The sequence below is a fragment of the Malus sylvestris genome, chromosome 3, assembly GCF_916048215.2.
Source record: "Malus sylvestris chromosome 3, drMalSylv7.2, whole genome shotgun sequence".
NCBI lineage: Eukaryota > Viridiplantae > Streptophyta > Magnoliopsida > Rosales > Rosaceae > Malus > Malus sylvestris.
In genome coordinates this window covers 13702708-13726564 of record NC_062262.1, presented here as the reverse complement: position 1 = coordinate 13726564, position 23857 = coordinate 13702708, and the positions used below count along the sequence as shown (strand labels likewise).

The 23857-nt window shown below is 35.8% G+C and overlaps 3 protein-coding genes and 1 long non-coding RNA gene across 5 annotated transcripts; 2 read left to right on the top strand and 2 right to left on the bottom strand.

Moving 5' to 3' along the window:
* The first annotated feature begins 2878 nt into the window (after window positions 1-2878).
* On the top strand, window positions 2879-3839 carry LOC126614599 (putative phytosulfokines 6). 2 transcript variants are annotated; one of them, XM_050282246.1, is made up of 3 exons: window positions 2879-3149; window positions 3359-3435; window positions 3567-3839. In XM_050282246.1, the coding sequence occupies exons 1-3, from the start codon at window positions 3050-3052 to the stop codon at window positions 3675-3677; spliced, it is 288 nt and encodes a 95-aa protein (XP_050138203.1). In that variant the 5' UTR covers window positions 2879-3049; the 3' UTR covers window positions 3678-3839. The 2 variants fall into 2 exon arrangements, with proteins under 2 accessions (XP_050138203.1, XP_050138205.1); XM_050282248.1 differs by having other exon boundaries at window positions 2889-3149; window positions 3570-3839.
* Window positions 3840-10174: 6335 nt separating this feature from the next.
* Window positions 10175-10795, bottom strand: LOC126616997 (uncharacterized). Its single transcript, XM_050285089.1, has one exon. It carries the CDS (start codon window positions 10793-10795, stop codon window positions 10175-10177), a length of 621 nt encoding a protein of 206 aa, XP_050141046.1.
* Window positions 10796-14395: 3600 nt separating this feature from the next.
* LOC126615488 (protein TIC 100-like) lies at window positions 14396-22095 on the top strand. The gene is made up of 11 exons (XM_050283305.1): window positions 14396-15144; window positions 15332-15403; window positions 15864-15953; window positions 16070-16243; window positions 16788-16878; window positions 17793-17855; window positions 17947-18013; window positions 18609-18712; window positions 18877-19003; window positions 19353-20095; window positions 21398-22095. Exons 1-11 carry the CDS (start codon window positions 14477-14479, stop codon window positions 21827-21829), a joined length of 2631 nt encoding a protein of 876 aa, XP_050139262.1. The 5' UTR covers window positions 14396-14476; the 3' UTR covers window positions 21830-22095.
* On the bottom strand, window positions 18782-19440 carry LOC126615490 (uncharacterized). The gene is made up of 2 exons (XR_007620811.1): window positions 19320-19440; window positions 18782-19209 (listed from the first exon to the last, which is right to left on the bottom strand). It is a non-coding gene; the product is annotated as an uncharacterized LOC126615490 (long non-coding RNA).
* Window positions 22096-23857: the final 1762 nt, after the last annotated feature.

The window sequence follows — 23857 nt, the reverse complement described above, 5'->3', positions numbered from 1 at the left end:
TGATTTGGTCTAATAAAAAAATATCATGTGTTTTTTGTTTTTTTGAAATCCAAGAAAAATTAATGACATGTTTATTATTTTTTAAAGTAATAAAACCTGTACTAGTTTATCATTAAACAAAAGCAAAAAGTGAATACTCATGAGTGAATACGCAGGTATCATCTGTTATAATTTATCAACAACAAAATTATGAGTTTCCAATGCTATTGTTAGATAACAGAAGTTGGTCAAACATTTCATCATTTCATGAGTTATGATGATCGTGTTCTCAGTTCCCTAGAGAATAAGTTATTATTCACAGAACCCAAACTCAATAATGGCGTTTGCTACGATAATTGTTTATGTTCAAACAATAAATGATGGATTCAAACCTTACAATAGGAAAGCATAATCTTCTTTACTAAGAGCTTTAATGAAAAAAGTTTCAACCAACAAATATTTATCCAAAAATCATCTTAAAATATTATTTAAATAAAATGGCTCAAAGTTTAATAAAAAATATCTAAAACTATTGCCTACCTCTTCCTCGTCATCGTCCTCATCCTCATCCTCTTATCTGCACCACGAACAATTTATAGTGTTAGTATTTTATTCCAATCATATCCAAAAAGGACCTACGGTCCTAGTGATATACGTACATGTCAAGCGTCTGTAAATAGGAAGGAAAAAAAAAGAACTAAAACATAAAACTGTTTCTGGAGAACCCAAAATATAACACTGTTTTTGGAAAAAAAAATTAGATACAGTGTTTATTTTTTCTGTGCACAAACAAACACTGTATTTGGAAAGAAAAGAACCAAAATCCAGAAACAGTGACTTAAATTCTAGAAACATTGACTTAGATTCCAGAAACAATCTATGTTTTAACCTTTGATTGTTTCTTTTCTTTCATACATTGGTTGATTATATTTAAGAAACAGGATGCTTATTTTGCTTTGAATCCAAATACAATGAATTTCACTATTTCTTTTCTAGCTTACATTTAAGAAACAATGTGTCTATTTCATTTGGATCCAGAAACAATGACTTAAATTCCAGAAACAGTGTTACTTAAAATCCAGAAACAGTTTATTTTTACAGTCCTGAAACAGTGACCCGTTGTTATTATTGAATAACATGCAGATCTCAAATTTATTTTCTGGAGAAACAAACGATGAACTCCACTAACGAAGAAAAATTGAAAAACAGTACCTCGAATACTTTATGAATAATAACAACGATCACGTTTCAATGAAATAATACAAAATATAAATTAAATAGCATGAGGATCTATATTTTTGTTTCAAAGAAAAAGAAGAAGGTTTGCAATTCAACGATGAACTCCATTAACGATGAAAATCTAGAACTTAGCCTAAAAAATTTAGGGGTAAAATCGACAAATCATAATTTATTATAGTTAGGTCATTTTTAGTTTGACTACTTTAATATGGGTCTTGTACTAATCATTAAACAAAACTTATAACATGGTTTTGATTAAAACTAAAATTTTTCAAGCCATTTTCATTAGTTTTTCTTTCTTTATTAAGAAGAATCAAGACATATGGCTCTCTCTGGTGCTGGTGAGTAACACAATAGCGGTTAGGAGGAGGTTAAAATATCTTTATGAGTTTTCTTGATCATCGTAAAAGTGGACTAATGTAGCGAAGACGTTAGCTCCCTGTTTAAAAATTAAAAAAATAAAAAAATAAAAAAAAGATACACACGGTTCAAATTGTTCAAAATGTCCACATGCATATAGATTGGAATTGTTCTATATTCTAGGACATTGATTTTTTTTTATTTTTTAATCAAATTTAGACATATGCGTAGAATTATAAGTACATGAAAACCCTAATATTTGCTCACATAGTTTGTTGTTAAACTATACAAATGATTACGGTCCCAAATATAATTTATATCAAAATTGCATAATCAACAAGATTAAAGACATAGATTTATACATACATACATACATACATATATATATATATATAATTATTTTATAGAGCAATGATTTCTTGTTAGACTTAAGTTGTAATAGAATTATTATGTTCCTAAAAATATGCTTATGTTGCTGGATAAATATACTTATGTTGTCGACTAAATTATAAAATTAACTTGATTAATGCCCTAATTGTTTGGTTGTGAATATGAATCACATAGTCAACATAGACATCTTATCTTAGGCGAAATAAAATATTTAGAGTTCACTAAACGAAGTTGTGATCAAATTGTGCGCTAGCACATATATCATCAATAAATATATGCTAGGGATTGGTTTAAATAGCATAGAAACTCGGTAGAAATATAGGAATGGTCTGATCACTGATGCCACTAAATATATATATGTGATGTGGAGCACTTTTAAGGCATTGGATTTTTAGTAAGAAGTCATTTCATCTTCATATAGCATATAACCAGACAACACGAAAAATGAGAACGACTTGCACAATACAATATCATCTGTCTTCCTACGCCAATTAAATAAGAACATACATTTTCATTTCTTTCACACATAACATTACTGTAGTGTGTATCATGTTATGTCTATACAAGTCCTTACATAAAATTTAGTAATAATGGGCAGCAGCTGTCAGCTTGACCAAAAGGTTGACTTGTGGACACTGTCAACCACAATATAACATTGATTTTTTTAGTGTGTTTGGGCTCTTTTGGACCATTATATGGCAGACAAACATATGGATAGACAATGACCAAACCAGCAGCAAAGCCCTCTCTCACACACACATATACTGTATCATATACCAAAGTAGTGGAGAGGGGAGGTGTTGTCACACAAAAGCATGGTGCTGGTTGGCCCCACCTTAGTGGAGCGGAGAGGTGTTGCAACTGCAGGCCTTGTTTAGATGGGGTCCTTCATGTGACTTATTTGACTTACAGAAGCTGAGTGAGTGCCTGCTGCTTTCTTTTTGCATGTATATTTATCTCCATCCTCTTCTTCCTTCTTCTACCACCTCAAGTTCCAAATCTTTAAGCTCATTTCTCTCTCTCTCTCTCTCTCTCTCTCTCTCTCTCTCTCTCTCTCTCTCTAATATTTGAATTCGAAGCCATGAAGCAAATCTTCAAATCAGGAGCTGTTCTTGTTCTCTGCATATTTTTCATTCTTTTCTCCTCAACAGTATCGATCCGTCTCTTAGCGAATAAAGAAGGTAAAACATTTGTGCCATTACACCAACTAGCTATTAGTTTAGTAATATTGTTCACCAAATAGCTATTCGTTTAGTAAGTGTAATTCATTACATCAATGAAAAAGATCTGAAATTCAAATTCTTCTTCCTGTTAATTTAAACAAAGAGAAGTTATTATTCATTAACTTCCCTTCTTTTAAGCAATATATAAATCTTCAGCATCTCTACAGGACAAGAGAAGGGGCTACTCAATGAAATGGCTAATGGGGATTCACTTGTAGGACTGGAAGGCACTGAACTACTGGATGTAAGTTTAGGTTCTTTTCTTTTTCTTCTTCTTCTTGTTCCTTTTTTCAACCCTAGCTAGAGGTATTCCTCAAGTAGAAACTATAAATGTCTGACACTGTTTTTTTGTTGGGATATGTTATTATATTGTAGCAGCTTATGGGGGTGGAGGACTGTGATGATCAAGATGTGGACTGTTCAAAGACAAGGATAATGGCTGAAGCTCACTTGGACTACATCTACACACAGAAACATAAGCCTTGATACTCTTCATATTTTCAACTCAAGGGGCCTTCATTTCTTGTTATTTTCATAATCTCCTTTATTAAGAAACTTTTGGAGAGCTGGTTATCAGATTGCAGATCCTACTTTTACATAATGTAACAGTTAAATCTAAAGTAGATAATGGATATTTAAGTTTATGTATGTCTTCTTAACTCTCTATGAGACCCCTTCCTACAAAGTAGAGAAAGAATAAGTGACGCTGGAAGAAATAAAATCACATCACGTGCGTACTAAGTCCTATTTGCGATTGATTTATATATAAACTTCTGAGATTATGTATAAGTGCCGCTACCGGTACTACTTCTGAGATTACGCGTGTTACATTATAACCCATGAAAACTTACAATCTTTGGTAGGTGATTTTGGGAAATGGCATTAAATAAACTTTCCAATTAATTTGCAAACAGGTAAGGAGATAGGAAGTTTAGGCTGAGTAAATTTAGACACAGTTGGGAAGTAAACAAGATTTTTACTACTTGTAGTCCCAAAGCTCACGTGAAGGCACTGCGGAAAGAAAGCTCTTAATTCTCTCTTCAACTGGTTTGGTTGTCGGTTGAGTTCTTTCTTCTGGTAGCTACTTTGGCGGCACTTAATAAATATGTATGTGCTCACAGAAGCAAAATTCTGGTTTTAATATCTGCTTGTAAAGTTTCCACTAAAGAGAAACTAGACACTGCATTATTTAATTGATAGAACATTAAAGACAAAGTGGTCACCTTCCCAATTGTTTTGGTCCAACACTACATAGTATATTGCAATATAGAATCCAATGCAGCTACATGTGTATGTTCTTGAAGATAGGTAAAGTAATTGCAAAAGCAGCTTTTAGCACAATCGATTTGAGCATTACCTCTGTATTTGAAGTCGTAAGTTTGTTACCATCTCTTAAAATCGGGTGTGGCTACAATGCTCCGTAGTATTTAATGCCTAAATTTGTAGCTGTATGAAATTATCTTTTTAGTACCTGAATGTTCAATTTTATAGAGTATTCAATCCTCTGTTGTATTGTGAGTAATGTCACTAAGTAAAGTGATATTTATCAGACATAATTAGTGCCTTGGTAAAAAAAAAAAAAAAGAGCTTTAACGAAAAGCTCTGGTACTGTTCATTTTAAAGAAAAATCACATTTTTACTCTAAAAAGTCAATCATGATATTATTCACTTACAACACATTTTTGTCATTTTTGTTAAAACTCAAAGTTTTCAAACCATTTTCATTAGTTTTCCTTAAGAAAAAGAAGTACAATAAAATAAATAAATTAATTAATGTAACGTTGCTAAAGTGGGTTTTTTTCAGATTTTTTTTTTTCAAGTACCGGATATTTAAGTTGGCATCTTTTCATTCTATTATGACACATAAAATACGGACCTGAATAACCCGAATAATTAGAAAAATCTCTCGTCTTCCCCAGTGCCTTTTCCCTTTCCATTTATCTAATTCGTTATAAAAGGAAAATCTACCTTATAATTTTAGGAAAACTAATAAAAAGAATTTGAAAACTTTGAGTTTTAACGATAAGGACAAAACAAAAGGTAAAATGAATAGTACCAGATTTGACTTTTTAGTGTAAAAATGTGATTTTTTGTTAAAATAAACAGTACCGCGAACTTTTCGTTAATATCCTCTATAATTTTCTGCCCATATTAGAGGAAGGTAGTAACTTTCTGCTGTACAGCAGAATGGGTTCCCGCCCGCCCCATTACAAAAATATATATTTTCTTCAACTAATAATATGACAATTTAAAAAAATAATACCTATCAAAAAACTGATTTTATGTTTTAAGTTCACAAATCAAAGGAATTATAAATATGATTTCAATCCAAGAAAAAGATAAAAGTTCCAAATTAATTAATGTAACTAGAGGAAGCCAGCCACTCTTTCATATAATTTTTTTTTTCTTTTTAAAACATACATATATAGTATATTTATATGAAGGGAAGTGTTATTGGTACTCCAAAAATTTCATTCTACATTTCTCACAAGTGTATTTTTCCTTTCTAATATAGAAAGTTTGGGGTGTATAATGAAATTTTTGAAATGCTAATAACAATTCCCTATATGAATTTATATAAAAATAGTAATTAATATATACCGGGAGCGTTCCGATCAAAGGCTTAAGTACCATCCCCACCTTCTCCCCAACACCATGCTAAAATTTTAACATTGTAAAATCGATTACTATTACCGTGCCAAACTTTCAATATTATCGAAGTTTGGTATGCTAAATAGTTCGGTTGATATGATATGGTAATAATAATTACCACTTTATTTTGGACAACTTGTTTTGGCCAAAATCTTTTTTCTTTTCTTTTCTCAACTCAATTCAAGACCCACTTTTTTCAATTTTTACGCCCTTATCTCATATTTTACTTGCACAATCATATAACTCTGTGACTAATACATACCTTTCAAATGATTTAATCATACTTGAAGCAAGTAGGTAGCAAGCACTGACAGTAAAAAACTGCAGGCAACAACCATACAGTAAAAATCACAGGCAATAGCACACCAACACAAATCCCAGCATATTTTCATGTAATTGACACTCATATATATTTCATGTACTAAACACTAAATATATTTTCGGTATGGTACAGTAATACCGTGATATCGAATATCAATATCGTACCAGAAAACTTCAATTCGGTACACTACCGTGCCATTACTGAGTGACACAAAAAATTTGACACAAAATCAATATAGTACAGTTGGCAATTCGGTTATTGGCAATTCGGTTAACATGGTAATTTGATAAAAAAAAAAATCTACCTCTATTCATACCCGACCCATTAAGGACGAAGTCTGCCGGAACCCAAACTCGTGGGAAAAATTGCCATCCCAATATATAATACGAAGTAATCAGCCTTCAAATTTTCATAATTCTCGTGAACTAAGAGAAACCAACTTCTTTTTCCCTCAAACTTCAGTAAGTTGGATGCATCTTTTTAGCTCCATCAAGTTGAGCCAATCTAGTGGCACCTCCTCTCTTCTCTTTAGCAATTTTGGTTTCTACACCCTAAATGTTTGATTATAATTCAAGGGTGTATAATAATCTAATTAAATTCTAAACAACTCAAGAGATCCAATTTTATTTTTAAAAATCAAGGTTATAAAAGAAGCCAGACGTTAGTCAGATGGCGGGCTGGGGCATAACGCCTAGTCAGCTAGGCGGGGCCTAGGTAGTTTTAAGTAAATTTATTATATATGGTATAAATACGTGCATATTTATACTTTAAAAAAAATAAAAATTAGGTTCACAACCTTCTTTTTGTTACTCAATTGATTAAAATCCTATTCATTTTCAATTTTTGATCAAGGTCATTGGGTATTAATAACATAATTAATTATTTGATTAATAAAATATTTTTATTTTTAAATATATTCATTTAGTGTTAAAATATTTTTATTATTTGAATAATAAAATATATTAATTAATTTTAAATATTTTTATGGCTAAATTTTTTATCATATATTTTTATTTTTAGTTTGTACCTATTTTTAATTTGTAAATATTTTTTAATTTGTACCAATTTTCTTTTCATTTTTAATTTGTACCCATATATTAGTTTCTTTTTGTGCCCAATTTTTTAAAGTTTTATTTGTGTTTGTACTCATGTGTATACCGTCATGTGACATTGTATATTTAATCAATGATAGAAAAATTACATATGGTATATTTATGTTTTATGCCTAAACTTTATATCATATATTTATATTTTTAGTTTGTACCCACTTTTAATTTGCAACATTTTATTTAAAATTTGTAGTATTTTTCTTTTTAGTTTTATTTTGTACCCATGTATTAATTTCTTTTAGCACCTATATTTTTAAAAAAATCATTTGTACTCATAATTTTTTTAATCTTTTATCTGTACCCTAATTTATTTATAATGTACACATTCTTCTTTATTAATGTACCACTTTGTTATATGTGAAATGTACCTATTTTTTTGTAAAATGTACCAATTTTTTTAACACTATGGATACATTCTTTTGCCATTTATTATTTCTTATTTTTACATAGTTTTTTTTATCCATTTATTAAATCAAAATGTTTGATGACACACCCCGACCTGGAAGGGTCGAAGCATGCTGGTCGTCACCGTGAGGTGACGTAACCATAAGGGTAAGTGATGCAAAAAGTGGATAAAATTAAAACTAATTAGAACTAAACAGTGAAAGAGTGCGCAATTCGTGGGTTGAACCCACTACAATTATTCAGAGCGTAATAGACAGGGAGACTACGAAAGAGTAGTCAAAGCAACCAAAGTACACTTATTACATAATAGTGATAAGTTTGTACGTCTAAACAGAATGAAATGTCATAACTGCCGTGATTCCTCGAGTACCACAGAGAGTACAGCTATCTAGGTCCTGGAGAGGCGAAAAACAAAGTTGAGTGGGTCAGCAAAACAAGGCTTATAAGAAAACCTTTATCTTTGAATATATTAACCCTTCGCCATAAAACAAGTATAGTTTCCTCAAAACATACTACGTAAGTATGAAATCCAATATATCAGCCATATAACTAGAAATATGCAAAGTAAATGATGTATCATATGCCACAATAATAATCATGTGATAATCAATATAACTAAGTGCTTATCCATCTAAGCTGACACACAAGTTGGAACATATGGTTTCTGACATGAACAGGACTGGGTGTAATTAATACGCTCTAGTACTATGATCACGTGAAGACTGGTGCAAAAGCACATCACATACAAGTCGGATCGCCTAATGCAATCTACCCGACAAGACTGGCACTTAAACTTGGATCCAAGGTGAGCGAACGGTGCGGATGTGAACATACACGTGAAGGATTGGCCCTGGCCCTGGGGCGAGTACTAACATCAGGTGCAGTAAGATGAGCATGTACACAAGTACGTATAAATGCCATGACAGTAATATCACAACCATATAGCAGCATTTATCACAATTTATATCACAATAATGATACTAGGCAAGTTAGGCGTAAAAGTGAAGTAAATACGCATTTATGAAAACTATAAATATATATAGGTATAAAACAACTGCCCACTCACAAGTACGTCGTTGGGTCGTAGCCCTCGAGCCTAGCTTGGCCTCGAAAATCCTCGGAATAAGTTTCTCCTATATGTGAAATAACTAAATAACATTAATTAAAGCACATAACGGAAACCTAAATAAAACCCCCATAGTTTGCTCAAACCTAGGGTGTAAATATATGAAATCGATCTACTCGATGACACGAACACACCGTGTCAACCACGCGCCGGCCGAAGGCAGGACGCACCCCCATGCGCCGCCCAAAGTGGTTGTTTACGCGCCCCCGTGAGTACACTGTACTCGCCTTCTTTGCGAAAATCTGCAGTTTTGCAGATTTTTGGGCCAACTTCCAGAGCCCCTAAAGAGCTCGATTCCCAACCAAATTCACTTCTACAAGAGCCAAATTAAAGCTAAGAATGTGATCTACCAATGCCAATTTACAGAAAGTTCGAATATAGTCCGTGTTGTTCAGAAATTTGGCCTGAAAGTGGCTAAACGACCACGGCTGAAATTTTTCAGAAAACTAAAATTTTCTTCCCAACTTCCATTAATTTCTAACTCTTTACTTAACCAAACTTAATGATTCAAAGGCCATTTTGAAGTTAGGAATGTAGAGAACAAGTTTGTACCCAAAAGAAGTCCAGTTGTGGTCGAGGTTGACTAGAAAAACGGTTTGAAAGTGACCAAATGGCCACGGTTCTTAAGTGAAAAATGGCATGTTCTCCTTCTTCTCGAGTTTCTGGGTAAAACCACACATTCAAAACACAAACAAAGGATCAATAACAACCCATAGAAGTGAAATGAAGGTTCTAAGGGTTTCTCAAGGCTTACCTAAGCCATGCATGGCCTGAAAATCGATATGTTGAACTCGCCGAGTCGACCTTCAAAGTTGGTGATTCAAAACTCGTCTACATCAGATTTCAAGGACATGGTTATGATCGTGGGACTGAGATGATCACAATGGTGTAGTTGGTTTGTCACGTTTGTGAGTTTTGGTGTGTTTTGTGGTTGTTGCAGAGAGCAAGAAGAAGAAGAAATGTGGCGTGGGAGCGGGAGAAGAGAGATAGATGCTTTTCTGATTGAGGGAACATAAAATAAAGAAAAGATGGGATAGGTGACAGTGAGTTATGAAGGGGGAAGTGCACGGGATGGGTTTAAAAGGAATTCAAGGATTGGTTTTTAGATTTCCTACAGTAAAAGGGAATCGAAATCTATCTGAAGTTGATATTTTTACACTTTAAAATTTACGCCTACTCGTACTAGCGTGTACAATTTAAATTCGATAGCGAGAAATAAAAAGGAAAGCGATAAGAATAAGTCCACGTCACTTGCCAATAAGGGCATAATCGTCAATACACATACTCGGGGAGAAATTACATAGGAAAATTAGGGACGGGTCGTCACAATCTACCCCCTTATAAAAATTTCGTCCTCAAAATTTCAATACTAACTATTATCAAAGCCATAAAATAGACGTGGATACATATCTCGCATACGCTCTTCTGTCTCCCAAGTGGCTTCCTCCACTGTTTGGTTCCTCCATAAAACCTTCACCATCCGCACGGTCTTGTTTCTAAGAACCTTATCCTTCCAATCAAGGATAGTCACTGGAACCTCGTCATAGGTCAAATCTAGATTGATCTCTAGTGGCTGAGGATGGATTACGTGTGACGGATCAGAAACGTACCTCCGTAGCATCGATACATGAAACACATTGTGCACTCTCGCCAACTCTAGTGGCAAGGCAAGTCGATAAGCAACTTCACCAACTCGTTCAACGATCTGGTACGGTCCGATGTACCTAGGGCTGAGTTTCCTTTTCTTTCCGAATCGCACAACACCTTTCCACGACGATAACTTCAAGAATACCCAATCACTAACCTTATAAACTCTGTTGGCGATACTCTTCTGCCGATCATGGGCTGCTTTCAGGTTAGCCTTTATCACCTGAATGTTCTGTGTCGTTTCCTCCATGATCTTAAGACCTATTAAAACTCGTTCACCGACCTTGGACCAACAAAGTGAAGTACAGCACAGTTTCCCATACAACGCTTCAAATGGTGCCATACCAATACTAGAATGGAAGTTGTTGTTGTACGTGAACTCTATCAATGGTAAGCGCTTGTGCCAAGCATCTCTAAACTGTAGAACTGACGATCTCAACATATATTCCAAAGTCTGGATAGTTCTCTCTAACTGCCCATCTGTTTGGGGATGATAGGCGATGCTGTAAAGTAATCTCGATCCTAAAGCTTCCTGAAAAGCTACCCAGAACTTCGAAGTGAATATGGGATCCTAGTCAAAAATGATACTAACTGGGACTCCGTGGTACCTAACCACTTCAAAGACGAACCGTTCGGCCAATTGATTCAACGAGTAATTCTCACGAACGGGTATGAAGTGCGCTGACTTGGTAAGTCGATCAACTACTACCCAAATACCGTCGTAACCATTTCAAGTACGAGGTAACTTATACACGAAATCCATCGTAATATCTTCCCATTTCCACTGAGGTATCGGGAGTGGTTGCAGCAATCCAAACAACTTTATCCTTTCTGCCTTAACTTGCTGGCAAATTGCACAACGACTAATATACGCTGCAATCTCTCTTTTCATACCTGGCCAATAATAGAAGTGTCGGATGGTATGATACATCTTGGTGTTCCCTGGATGCATCGCATAAGTAGAGATATGCGCTTCATCCAATATGTCTTTCTTTAATTCCTCAACATTCGATACAAACATCTGTTCGCTTTGCATAAGCATGTCGTCAGGATCTCTAACTGCCCATCTGTTTGGGGATGATAGGCGGTGCTGTAGAGTAATATCGATCCTAAATCTTTCTGAAAAGCTACCCAGAATTTTGAAGTGAATCTGGGATCCTAGTCAGAAATGATACTAACTGGGACTCCGTGGTACCTAACCACTTCAGAGACGAACCGTTCGGCCAACTATTCAACGAGTAATTCTCACGAACGGGTATAAAGTGCGCTGACTTGGTAAGTCGATCAACTACTACCCAGATACCATCGTAACCATTTCAAGTACGAGGTAACTTATACACGAAATCCATCGTAATATCTTCTCATTTCCACTGAGGTATCGCGAGTGGTTGCAGCAATCCAAACAGCTTTTTCCTTTCTGCCTTAACCTACTGGCAAATTGCACAACGACTAATATACTTTGCATCTCTCTTTTCATACCTGGCCAATAATAGAAGTGTCGGATGGTATAATACATCTTGGTGCTCCCTGGATGCATCGCATAAGTAGAGATATGCGCTTCATCCAATATGTCTTTCTTTAATTCCTCAACATTCGATACAAACATTCGTTCGCCTTGCATAAGCATGCCATCAGGATCTCTAATCCAGAGGTCATTCTTTTTCCCCTCTGACATTGCTTGTATCAATTCATGAGATTCTGTATTGTTCATTTGGGCTTCGAAAACACGATCCAACATAACCGGTCTGACTTGAAAATTGGCAATTAGGGGTCCCCGACGACCCTCTTTCAATGCTACTCCAGTGGATCTTAGGTCAATCAAAAGAGGAATGCGACTAGTATAAAGAGCATTAAGTTGGCCATGAGACTTCCTACTAAGAGCATCAACTACTGAATTGGCACGACCTGGGTGATACTCAATGGTGCAGTCATAATCACTGAGTAACTCTACCCACCGACACTGCCGGAGATTGAGGTTCGGCTGATTAAAGATGTACTTAAGGCTCTTATGATCAGTGAAGATCTTACACTTTTCCCCATAAGGATAGTGCCTCCAAATTTTCAAAGCAAAGATTATCGCTGCCAACTCGAGGTCGTGAGTATGATAGTTCTTTTCATGAGACTTTAGCTGTCGTGATGCATATGCAATCACTTTATCATGCTGCATTAACACACAACCAAGACCATTCAAAAACGCATCACTGTAGATCTCGAAGTTCCCACCATCATCGGGAAGTGCTAAGACAGGTGCAAAAACCTTATATGTCTCTGCAGCTGCTTCTCTATCTTATCTTCTTCTTCTTCCCCAGACCCCCTAACAATGCCGGACCAAAACTCGCCCAAACCCACTGAATCCCAACTCAAGAACCAAAATTCCGACTCGAATTCCGACCCAGATGAGGAAAAAGCAAATCTCTCATCATCCGACGACTCCGACGAGTCGTCCGAGTATGAAGGAGATGAAGGTGGTGGCGGCCCAGATAACGGTGAAGCGGATGATTCACTCAAGTACATCCGACCCGGCGAAGATATTCCCGAGGCCGATAATACACCCGAGGTGAACATGAAGCTATTCCTTCAGGTGCTCCAGGGGAAGAGAGTGAGGAGAAGGCAGGACGAGGAGGACGAAAGCTATGTCTTTTATGAGGACCTTTTCGATTTTCCAGAGGACCTAGAAAATTAGAGAGAGGAGGACTTGAAGGAGTTATGGGGGGACAATTCGTTGGAGATGACCAACCCCAGGTGGGACCCGGTTTGGGCTGATGAGGAAGAGTGGGACATTGTTTAAGTGAGAGTCGCAATCTAGGCGGGTTTAGGCAAGCGCTTAGATGTGTTAGGCGGACGCCTAAGCATGTCCAAACACACTTTCTTAATTTTCAAATGCTTAAGAACTAATTGGAGCGGTGGCCAGCTGCCTAGCACCTGGGTGGGGCTCGCTAAGCCCAAATACTAGGTGGAGATTTTTAGGACAATGGTATCATCATGTAGTAAATCAATGAACAATTTACAATTGCAATTCAAGCACTATCACCATACTGCACGAAGTAGGATGATAACTTGGGACAACATAAAACCACCCCACAAAGAATTTGGAAAAAGGTAGATGTAAGCAATGTTAAAAATATCGGCATCGGTGGAAATATCAATAGGCAAATTCATGAAAATATCAATGAATATATTGTATATCGATATCGATTGTCTTTGATGAAAATGATGGAAATTTGCTCACAAACATAGAAATTTAAATTTATTTTTTAGGGAATGTCATATGAAGCCACAATACGCGTATGAATCAAGAATTAATGATTAGATATTGTGTAAACAATAAGTATGTGACATGTGAGAATAAAAACTTCCTTATAATGACAAGTAATAAAATAAAGCATTTCACTAGAAAAAATAAATTATAATAACTTAATTGAAATTTTCGTCATGAAAGCAATACAAGTTTTATTGAAGTAAACTAAAACCATAAAGAAAGAAATGAAAAAAAATAAAAAAATGCATAGGCTCATAGATATTTCCTGAAAATATCGAGGAAATTGACTGATTTTCAGAAATATCGTGGATATGGGGTGAAGTCTAAACTTCACCCCCTTTTTCCATATCGTTCCCTGAGTTTATAGATATTTTCGTAGAAATATCGATCATATCCAGGATATTTCAAACACTGGATGTAAGGCAATGTACTTGCCTACTTGCACATTGATCTCTTTCTCATATATTAGAATTAGAGCAGTTTAAAATATTGATTGTTGGAAATAGTTTTGGGCCTTTACATTTGTCAAACTCGGACCCATGTGAAAATTTTCAGTTTATTTGGTCTTCAATTGAGTAACCCAGGCCCAAATTGAAGACATGGGCTAAGATTTAATTTATTTTTTGTTTTTTTGCTTTTGTTTTTTGTTTTTTTGTTTTTTAATTTTAATGTGTAAAGAACACCAAACTGCAAAAACCCTCTTTGTCTCTGCAGCTGCTTCTCTACCTTATCTTCTTCTTCTTCCCCAGACCCCCCCCCCCAACAATGCCGGACCAAGACTCGCCCAAACCCACTGAATCCCAACTCAAGAACCAAAAATCCGACTCGAATTCCGACCCAGATGAGGAAAAAGCAAATCTCTCCTCCTCCGACGACTCAGAGTCTGAGTACGACTCCGACGAGTCGTCCGAGTACGAAGGAGATGGAGGTGGTGGCGGCCCAGATGGCGGTGAAGCGGATGATTCACTCAAGTACATCCGACCCGGCGAAGATATTCCCGAGGCCGATAATACACCCGAGGTGAACATGAAGCTCTTCTCTCAGGTGCTCCAGGGGAAGAGAGTGAGGAGAAGGCAGGACGAGGAGGACGAAAGCTATGTCTTTTATGAGGACCTTTTCGATTTTCCAGAGGACCCGGAGAATTGGAGGGAGGAGGACTTGAAGGAGTTATGGGGGGACGCTCCGTTGGAGATGACCAACCCCGGGTGGGACCCGGTTTGGGCTGATGAGGAAGAGTGGGACATTGTCCGGGAGGAGATTAAGGCCGGCAAGGACCCTCCAATTGCCCCGTTTTATGTCCCGTACCGGAAGCCTTACCCAGCTATACCGGATGACCACTATGACATTTCCAATCCCAAGGCTGTGATTGAGGAAATGGATAGGATTGAGGAGTTTCTCAAATGGGTTAGCTATGTTTTCGAAGATGGAAGCACGTATGTTTTTGTTTCTTTCTTTACAGCTTTCAAATTTGTGTATAGTTAGTTTGTCAATTGAATGTTCATTCTCTACATTCCTGCAAAGATCGTATTTTTACTCCGTTTATGTTAAAAGTTGTTGCTTTTTGGTGTTTTAACTTATCATGTTTCTTATCACATTATGCTATGACGGTCTTTGTTGAAGGTATGAGGGCACTGTCTGGGATGACTTGGCTCATGGGAAAGGAGTCTACGTTGCCGAGCAGGGACTTGTCAGGTTTGTATATAATTTACTAATTTCAGTTGTGACTCTTATATGTCGACGACTATCTTGGACATCTTTAAAATGGCTAGAAGAGAATGATGAAATGACACAGAAATGTGAAAGAAAGATGGGCTGAGCGAACGTATCTTTCTTTATTTTGTTTTGATGGGGCATATGACGGGATGGTGAGTATTTTGACATTTGCATCCTAGGGTGTGGTGGACAAAGCTTGTATCAAAGAGTTTATGCAGGACATATAGTCTACTCTATCACTATGGTTCTTTTCCGTCAGGTTAGAGTAGTTTTCAAGTTCAATATATTAGAAAAAATAAATAGATAAATGGGCATTGTTACTTTTGCCTTGTCTGAGGCCCCCACCCTGTTTATGTTTATCTAAGTTTATTAATTTGGCTAGCTTGCAATTAGTTCATTCTTTTTATGTGAGAAATAAAATTTCATATCCTTTTTGTAGGTATGAAGGTGAATGGCTTCAAAATAACATGGAGGGTCATGGGGTTGTTGAAGTTGATATACCTGATATAGAGCCTATTCCAGGTTCCAAGTAAGTTTATTATCCCTATATATATATGTGCCCTGGTATATCATGGCAGTTGGTTCTTTAAGAATTTTTTTCTGTGCAGTATAAACTAATTGAGGTACTTGTTACCCTCTTGTAAGGCTTGAAGCGCAAATGCGTGCTGAAGGGCACATAATATCAAGAGATTATATGACCCCAGAAGATAAGAAATGGCTGGAGATGGATATTGAAGACAGCATTCTTCTAGCAGGTGGGCAGACTGAAGTACCGTTTTATGAAAGTGAAGAGTGGATCAGACAATTTGGGAGGAAACCGTAAGTTATAGGCTTCTATGTTACATTGGTTGTAATAGGATTGTTTTTTGATGAATTCTGTGTAATATTAATGATTTGATTTATTTAAGATTGTAAGATGTGGTTAGTTTTTCAATATGTAATCCTGATATGGCTATTTGTATGGATTATCAAGTAAAATCAAGTGAGATAGTTGGTCAATGGGCTTGAGTTCCTAAAGTGGTATCGTATTGACTAAGATACCACTTCCCCTTCTTTAGTAGCCAACCCGTAGGATCTTATTTTGATGGTATCAAGAATGTCAGAACAAGCCACCAGCAAATATCTGGTGCTGAAATAGTCCCATACAGTCTAGATGTGAGTATAGAGTAGCTAGCTTTTGGCATATATACCTTTTTGCCAATCAGAAGAGGTGAAATGGGCCTGAGGGCTTGTAATTTACAATTTTGATTTACCATTTATCAAGCCATTTGCAAATTTTACTGTACAGCTGTACAAGATATAAATAGGTATTCTTTTTCTGAAACTGGTTTTGTGATTTTATCTAATGATGTTTCTTTGTCAGGGAGAAAGGTCGATATCGTTATGCTGGTCAGTGGAAGCATGCCAGAATGCATGGATGTGGGGTATATGAAATCAACGAGCGTACCATTTATGTAGGTGCATGAAATTTAAGCCATTTCTTTTAAAAAATTCACTGAACACATAGAGTAAGCTTTAAGATATGGAAGAAGTCAAAAGAGTGGAGAATTATTGCCTCTTATCAAGTACAAATGGAGACCTTTTCCTGTTGTTTGTCACAATAAAATACACAAAGCAACATCCAAGAAATTAGGTTAAACCATGTATGGGGTAGTAAGACATATTATTCTCTAGAAAGAGGGTTGTTGAGATTCAAGACATGGCTAGTTGATTTGGAAAAAAATAGCTTTAATACCAAAACTGATGTACCGGTATAAATGCTTTGCTTTCTTTTATGAACTTCAGTACTGTAAGTTTTCAGTGATGCATCATTAGTTAGTTTTATATTTCTTCAAGTTTCATTTTCAGTTTTTATATTTTAGAGAATATCTATAGCTTCCCTTGACCTATAATGATACTGGTATGACTATTCCTATTCCTGTGAATTGAGACCACCCATGTTTCCATAAAACATTGATACTTTTTCTTATTGTTTTCTGCTACTTCTAATCCTAATATGATATAGACTCCGTCTCCCAATCTACGAGTTGTAGACCAAGTTGTAAACTACCCTAGGGCTTCGTAATAACTTAATAACATCTCTTAACTCAAAATTAGATCCCTAGGTTACAACGACAGCCTATCTCTAATAATTGTGGGAAAGTGGGAAATCCCAGTATACTCTTTAGCAATAAAGGATGCTTGTAGAGGATGCCAGTGAAAAAAGTTTACGGTGGAAAGAAATCAAATGACCTGTAGGGCATGCCAAGAATTTCCGGCACCAAATAATGTGAAAGTTTTACCCTTGTTTGCATTCCTCAGTGTATAACAGCTTGATACTATATTATGGTTATTGAGTTAAGGTACTTTACCTTCTATTTGCATGCAGGGTCGGTTCTATTTTGGGGAGTTAGTGGAGGATGATACTGGTTGTGATGAGGATGTATCAGCGGTAAAAATATATGTTCATTCTTTGATGTATTATACAGAGGCGAAAGTTACCATCTGTGTGAAGATTTCTCTTATGTGTTGGTTGCTTTCAGATGCACGCGGGTATTGCAGAAGTGGCTGCTGCTAAGGCTCGGATGTTTGTGAACAAGCCTGATGGAAGTATGTTTTTAATACCAATAATTGCCTTCCATAAAATTAAATTGTGAATTGTTGTATCTTGTAGAAACTGAAAATTTGTACTCAACTTTTATTGTTGGACGTTTCTGGCCAGAGGTTAATTAAATATGCACTAAAACATATACCATCATTGTCAGGAATATGGCCTACATATTTTAGTATATTTATTCACAGATTTAGGTGTAAAATTGTCCATATAGACAGTATTTGAGGACATTGACCAAAAAAAATGATAGCATTTCAGTATGCTATGGAATGTACATGTTATTTTTACCGAAGAGATACCAATAGTTCTTCAACACCCCATATAGGTTTGCATACATTTAGTTGTGTTGGAATACAGCCCTTCTTGGGGCCTTGCTCCATTTATTATTAATATTTTTTGATAATCTGGCTCTCAGAAAATGCAGATTTAGTTGATTTTGTAGATTACGTACATAGGAACTTTGAACTTTGAATGACTATTATAAATGCTTGCATCATTTAGATCTGGTTTATACCATAAGATCCGTTCAGCTTTTGTAGACTCTGTGATTTCTCCTTTGTTCATGACAATGGAATTTCTTTTCTTTTAAAGTGGTTAGGGAGGAAAGGGGACCTTATGGTGATCCTCAACATCCCTACTTTTATGAAGATGATGATGTTTGGATGGCACCAGGCTTCATAAACCAATTTTATGAAGTAAGTTATCATCAATTGTTTATGGCTGGTAAAATTTTTCACGTAACAAAAAATGAAAGTAAATCAATATACTTAATTAGTCAGGAAATTGATTGATCAGGTTTAAGAAGTTGAGCATGTAATACTTCTTTTCTCATAGAAAAGTATTTATACTTCTTTGTCAGGTACCTGATTATTGGAAAACGTATGTGCATGAGGTCGATGAAGAAAGGGAAATGTGGTTGAACTCCTTCTATAAAGCTCCACTGAGGATACCCATGCCTGCTGAGCTTGAATACTGGTGGTCAAAGGGTATTAATTTCATCATCCATAGACATACGCCCTCTTCATCTCGCATTCATTCAAAAAATTTGCTCTGCACATCCACCCATACATGAATTTCTTTTTCCTTCTTTCTCCGAAGTAAGAAGCAGAATGTTAGGGATCTTCCAGACATACGACAAACTCAATTTTATGAACCCTTTTATCCTTCCATTGTAAAATTTGATAGGTGTCACCTGTCCACATAAGCCATTGGCTTCATCAAATTCCATTTAGTTTTGTGCTTCTCTGAATATAAATGCGTGGTTTGGTCTTCCACCAAAAAGGACAAAGTTAAGTTGCCTACTAGTACTAATGTATGTTACATTTGCTTGATCAGATGAAACTCCAGAATTTGTTCTTCTTAACAAGGAACCAGAGCCTGATCCTGAAGACCCATCGAAGCTTGTATATACTGAAGATCCCATAATCCTACACACACGAACTGGACGGTTAATCAACTATATCAATGATGAAAAATATGGGGTGCGCTTGTTTTGGCAGCCGCTTCTGAAAGATGGGGAAGAGGTGGACCCAAAAAAGGTGGAGTTCCTTCCCCTTGGTTTTGATGATTTCTATGGAAGGAATGTTGGTGTGAAGAAGAAAAATTTATGGATGCGTGTGGTATCAGCAGTGGAAAATGCATGCAAGCCCGTTCTTGAAAAAGTAGAGAAATGGACTGAAGAGAAGAGGAAAGCCAGTGAGGTGAAGTTGAAGTTGATTGAAAAAGAACTTGAACTTGTAGAGGCTGAGTTGTGCCTGGAAGAGGTAATTGAGGATATGGATGAGGAGTTAAAGATGAGAGAGAAAGAGGAAGAGAAGGCGGAAATGAGTTTGCAGGAGGAAGAAGACACTTCTGCTGCATCGGCAAAGCAAGATGAGAAACCCTTAGTTGAAGAGGATGAAGAGGACGAGGACGAGGAAGAGGAAGAGGAAGATGAGGATGATGTTGCGCCATCAAGTTTTGGGTCTGCAACTGCAGATCAAGATGCAACTAAAAATGGCCAGAAGGGAAACAAACCTGGGAAATCTCCATTTTCTTCGTCTTCATTGGCATTTGCTTCATGTAGCCTTGTCTCTGGAGTGAGTTCTGAACTTTTCTTTTACAACATATTTCTTGGAATTTCACTTCATTAAAATGTTGCTATAAGTCAGCGTTATTAAATAGAATGTCTTGTGATGTTAAGACATATATATATGCTATACAATGCCTTAGATTACCAAAAATGAAAACCATAGCCAATCAATATATTAGCTCGGTCGGTAGGAAAGTTTATATTGTGGTAGTTCAAATGATGTCATGGTTTTGAATAAAATCAGCATCTTTTCCTTTCCTCATAGCCAAGCAACTTTGTAAAATTTTTGGATTGGCAATCATAGACTTATATGTTACTGCATCAGGTTTGTATTTATATTATTTAATAAGGATTTGGTATGCTTGGGTGAAAAGCTTGTGTGTGGTGTCCTCTTAATGATTAGTTGTGCTGTATACTATTTGATGGATGAGTCATGACGATTAGATTTCTAAACTCATTAATCCCCTTCTGTAGAGGCTTGACTTGTCTTTTGTATCTAGTTAGAGCTGATGACAGTTTATATTTGCATTAAGGATTTAGACTGTTGAACTTGATTGCTTTCATGATTGAAACAAGAACTCTGGTTGTTTATATGAACTACAGACTTCGACATCTTTCCATGTGAAATATGCTTCTATGCAATTAATCACTATTCCTTGCCAAGAAGAATTTTGATAGCATACACAAGTGATGTATAAGTTGGTACAATGAGTTAATTAGTCAATACAAAGTATGTAATTAAAGCGTAGGTTATACTTACAAATGAGATAACCATGGATCTGTTTTCTTGTGAATTAAGAGTTTTAAAAAGTTTAAATTTTCAGAATACCATAAATCTGGGTGTGTGCATCTATTGATGTGCAGTTATTATGGTAGTTCAGATTTAAAATTTCACTTAACCGAATGATTTTTTTACTTATGGGAGCTTATTTATATATCCGTCAAGTAGTTACAACTTATGGTAGTCCTTCAAAAGTTAGGCAATGTCTAATGGATTTGATCATCAACACTGTCACTTTCTAATCCATCTTGTTTGTCTGAAATAAGTTAGAAGGGTTGAGGGCACTCTGAATGATGCCAACGGCATTTATTTTATATTACCCTGCATTAGTCATGATAATACTCCGTATTTGAAAGCAGATGCCGGTGATTGACACATAAAATGTCAAGACTTTTAATCGGTATATCAGCTGGTGTTTTGAATATTTTTGTAACATATCCAACAGACAGTGCCCTGTTGTCAGAGAATGCAGTTTGAGTGATGCCTGTCAATTTGAACTAGTTCTTACGACTTTTTGTTGTTGTGCAGGTTCCATCCAGGCTACAACAAGCATTTTTGTCCTGGAAAAAGAGTAGAGCAATGCTGAACACAACTATTCCCTCGTGCAATGACGCCTCTAGTTGCCCCTCAGCTGATTCAGTCAGTTTCCCTCCGGTGGTTGGTCGAAAAGTAAACTTGAAAGCCACTTGTCAAAGACAGTTGAACTGCGAAGCCAAAATCTCCTCAAATGGGAGGCTATCTCGGATGCGGCCCATATCTCAATTATGCTCATCTCATTCAACATCTATGGATACCAGAATAAGCTCAAAAGAAATGAGATCAAGAAACTGTAGTTGGCCGCATGTAGCGCAAGGGAGGGAACCATACAGCGTTTTGTCGCTTCACACCCCAGTGCATTGTTTGAACCCGTATGAAGAAACTATGCATGGCGAGCCGCCGCTATCTCCCTTGTTAACATAATACTTGGTACTCTAAGGGTCAATTTTGTAAGCGGCACATTCTTTTTCCAGCTTAAATTTCATGTATAAACTCGAGGCTCTCCCTCCAAATCCAACCAAGAGACAAATAAAGGTGAGGATGATTTGAGTTTGGGTTCGAATGCCTTTTAGGTGTTGTGAAGAGGGCCTATGTAGCGACATTGTTACCGTTATTGTATTTTTGTAATTCTCAGTATCGTTGTACGTTGTATTTTAGGTTAATAATAATATGGAGGATGTTTAGTGTAACTATAGTTTCTCCTGGGCTCCAAAAAACATTGCATTTCCTGGGATCGTCTCATATTTATGACTCGTAGAACGCACACAGTATATTGCAAAAGGTTTCGTAAAAATTGTAAGAAAAAGTTAAAGGTATGTTTAGTATCTTATTCAAAAAATTTAATCATTTCTCAAAACTTATCATAAGAACATCTCTTAAAAATAATTTACTTTAAAACTCAAAAACTCGTTTCAAATGAGATTTAAAATGTTTAGATCTTAAAATTTAAACTGAACAAAGATAGGGGGTTGCAAAAAAAAGAGAAAGAACATAGAGGACCCTAAGAGATGGAGAGGAGGAGAGAGAGAAATAAGAGAGAATTGAAAGAGCGGATTAAAGGAGAGAGAAAGAAGGAAAAAACAGAAAGAAAGAGAGAGAGAGAGAGAGAGAGAGAGAGAGAGAGAGAGAGAGAGATGCGAGGGGAGGAGAGGGAAAAGAAAAGAGTGAGCTTTAATTTTAAAAACTCTAAAAAAATCATTTTTGGTGTTTTTAGAGAATATGCTATATTTCTAGGTTAGTCTTGAATTTATTTTTTGAAAACAGTCATACCAAACAAGTTTTTAATGCCTAAAACTTGAAAAAGTGTTTTGAGTTTAAAAAATTGAATTAAAATGGAGTACCAAACAAGCTTTAAACATTTTACATTTTTTTTACTTTCTTGAGGAAAATTCTTTGTGACTCTCCCATCATGTCACACCCAAATGAGGAGAGAGAGATAATTACAAATATATAGCTGTGTTACAGCAAAATCACTATCGCATTTTCAATTGAAATGACGCATCTGAAAAGCGTTGATAACATTTTACTAATAAAACTCACATAAATTTGAGAGTGAAGAAAAGAAAGGATTTCAAATGTTGCACCATTTTCAAATCCATCCTTTACTCAAAGAAGAATTTGTATACGAAAGTAGTTTTGAAGTCAAATTAAGCCCCCAATAAGTTGTAAATATTCTCATCCTAACTTGATGTGTATGTGCTCACCTAAAGTTTGGTGAATGCAGAAATGTCACAGCCCAGCTAGCTACCTGCGATTACTTGTTATTGACTATTAAAAATGGCGGCAGCATGAGTATTCTTACACGGCTGCGTTTTGTTTTTAATCGAAATTAAGCACAAATTTAATTAGGATCAAATCAAAAGTGGTCGTAAAGATGGTGACTTTTCTAAAAGTAAGTCTTTAAGTCCAAATTCTTCAAGCATGAAGACTTGCAAGGCTAGATTAACTGAACTTGAATTTATTGGTTTAACATCGTTCTTAAATCTTCATTAGTATAGTTTTGTATTAAACTAATATTTATTAGTATAATTTTAGTTTTTAAAGAGAGATGCATTCAATTATTTGTTCAACGTATTATGTATCAGATTCAGAACATTTAAAATGAATTTTTTTTAGTATATCGATATTTTTACACTAAAAGAGAAAAGTTTGGCTAAGTCACATAATGAACAACCTAATTTGGTGTGGAATTCGTCATTCATGAGATTCAAACCTAAGACCTCACACTTCCAAGTGAAGATGAATATCACCATAGCATAGTATTGAATGACCATTTGAAATGAATTTTTGGTAGAAACAAACACACTAATTAGGATTATTTTTTTAATATGAATGATATTAGAGAAAGAGGAGGTACCGAACATAGGACCTTCCAAGGGTATGCCCATAATAATTTTATTAGTTGCATCTCTCTTGTAATGAGATTCTTCTTTGTTATTTATTAGGATGTGA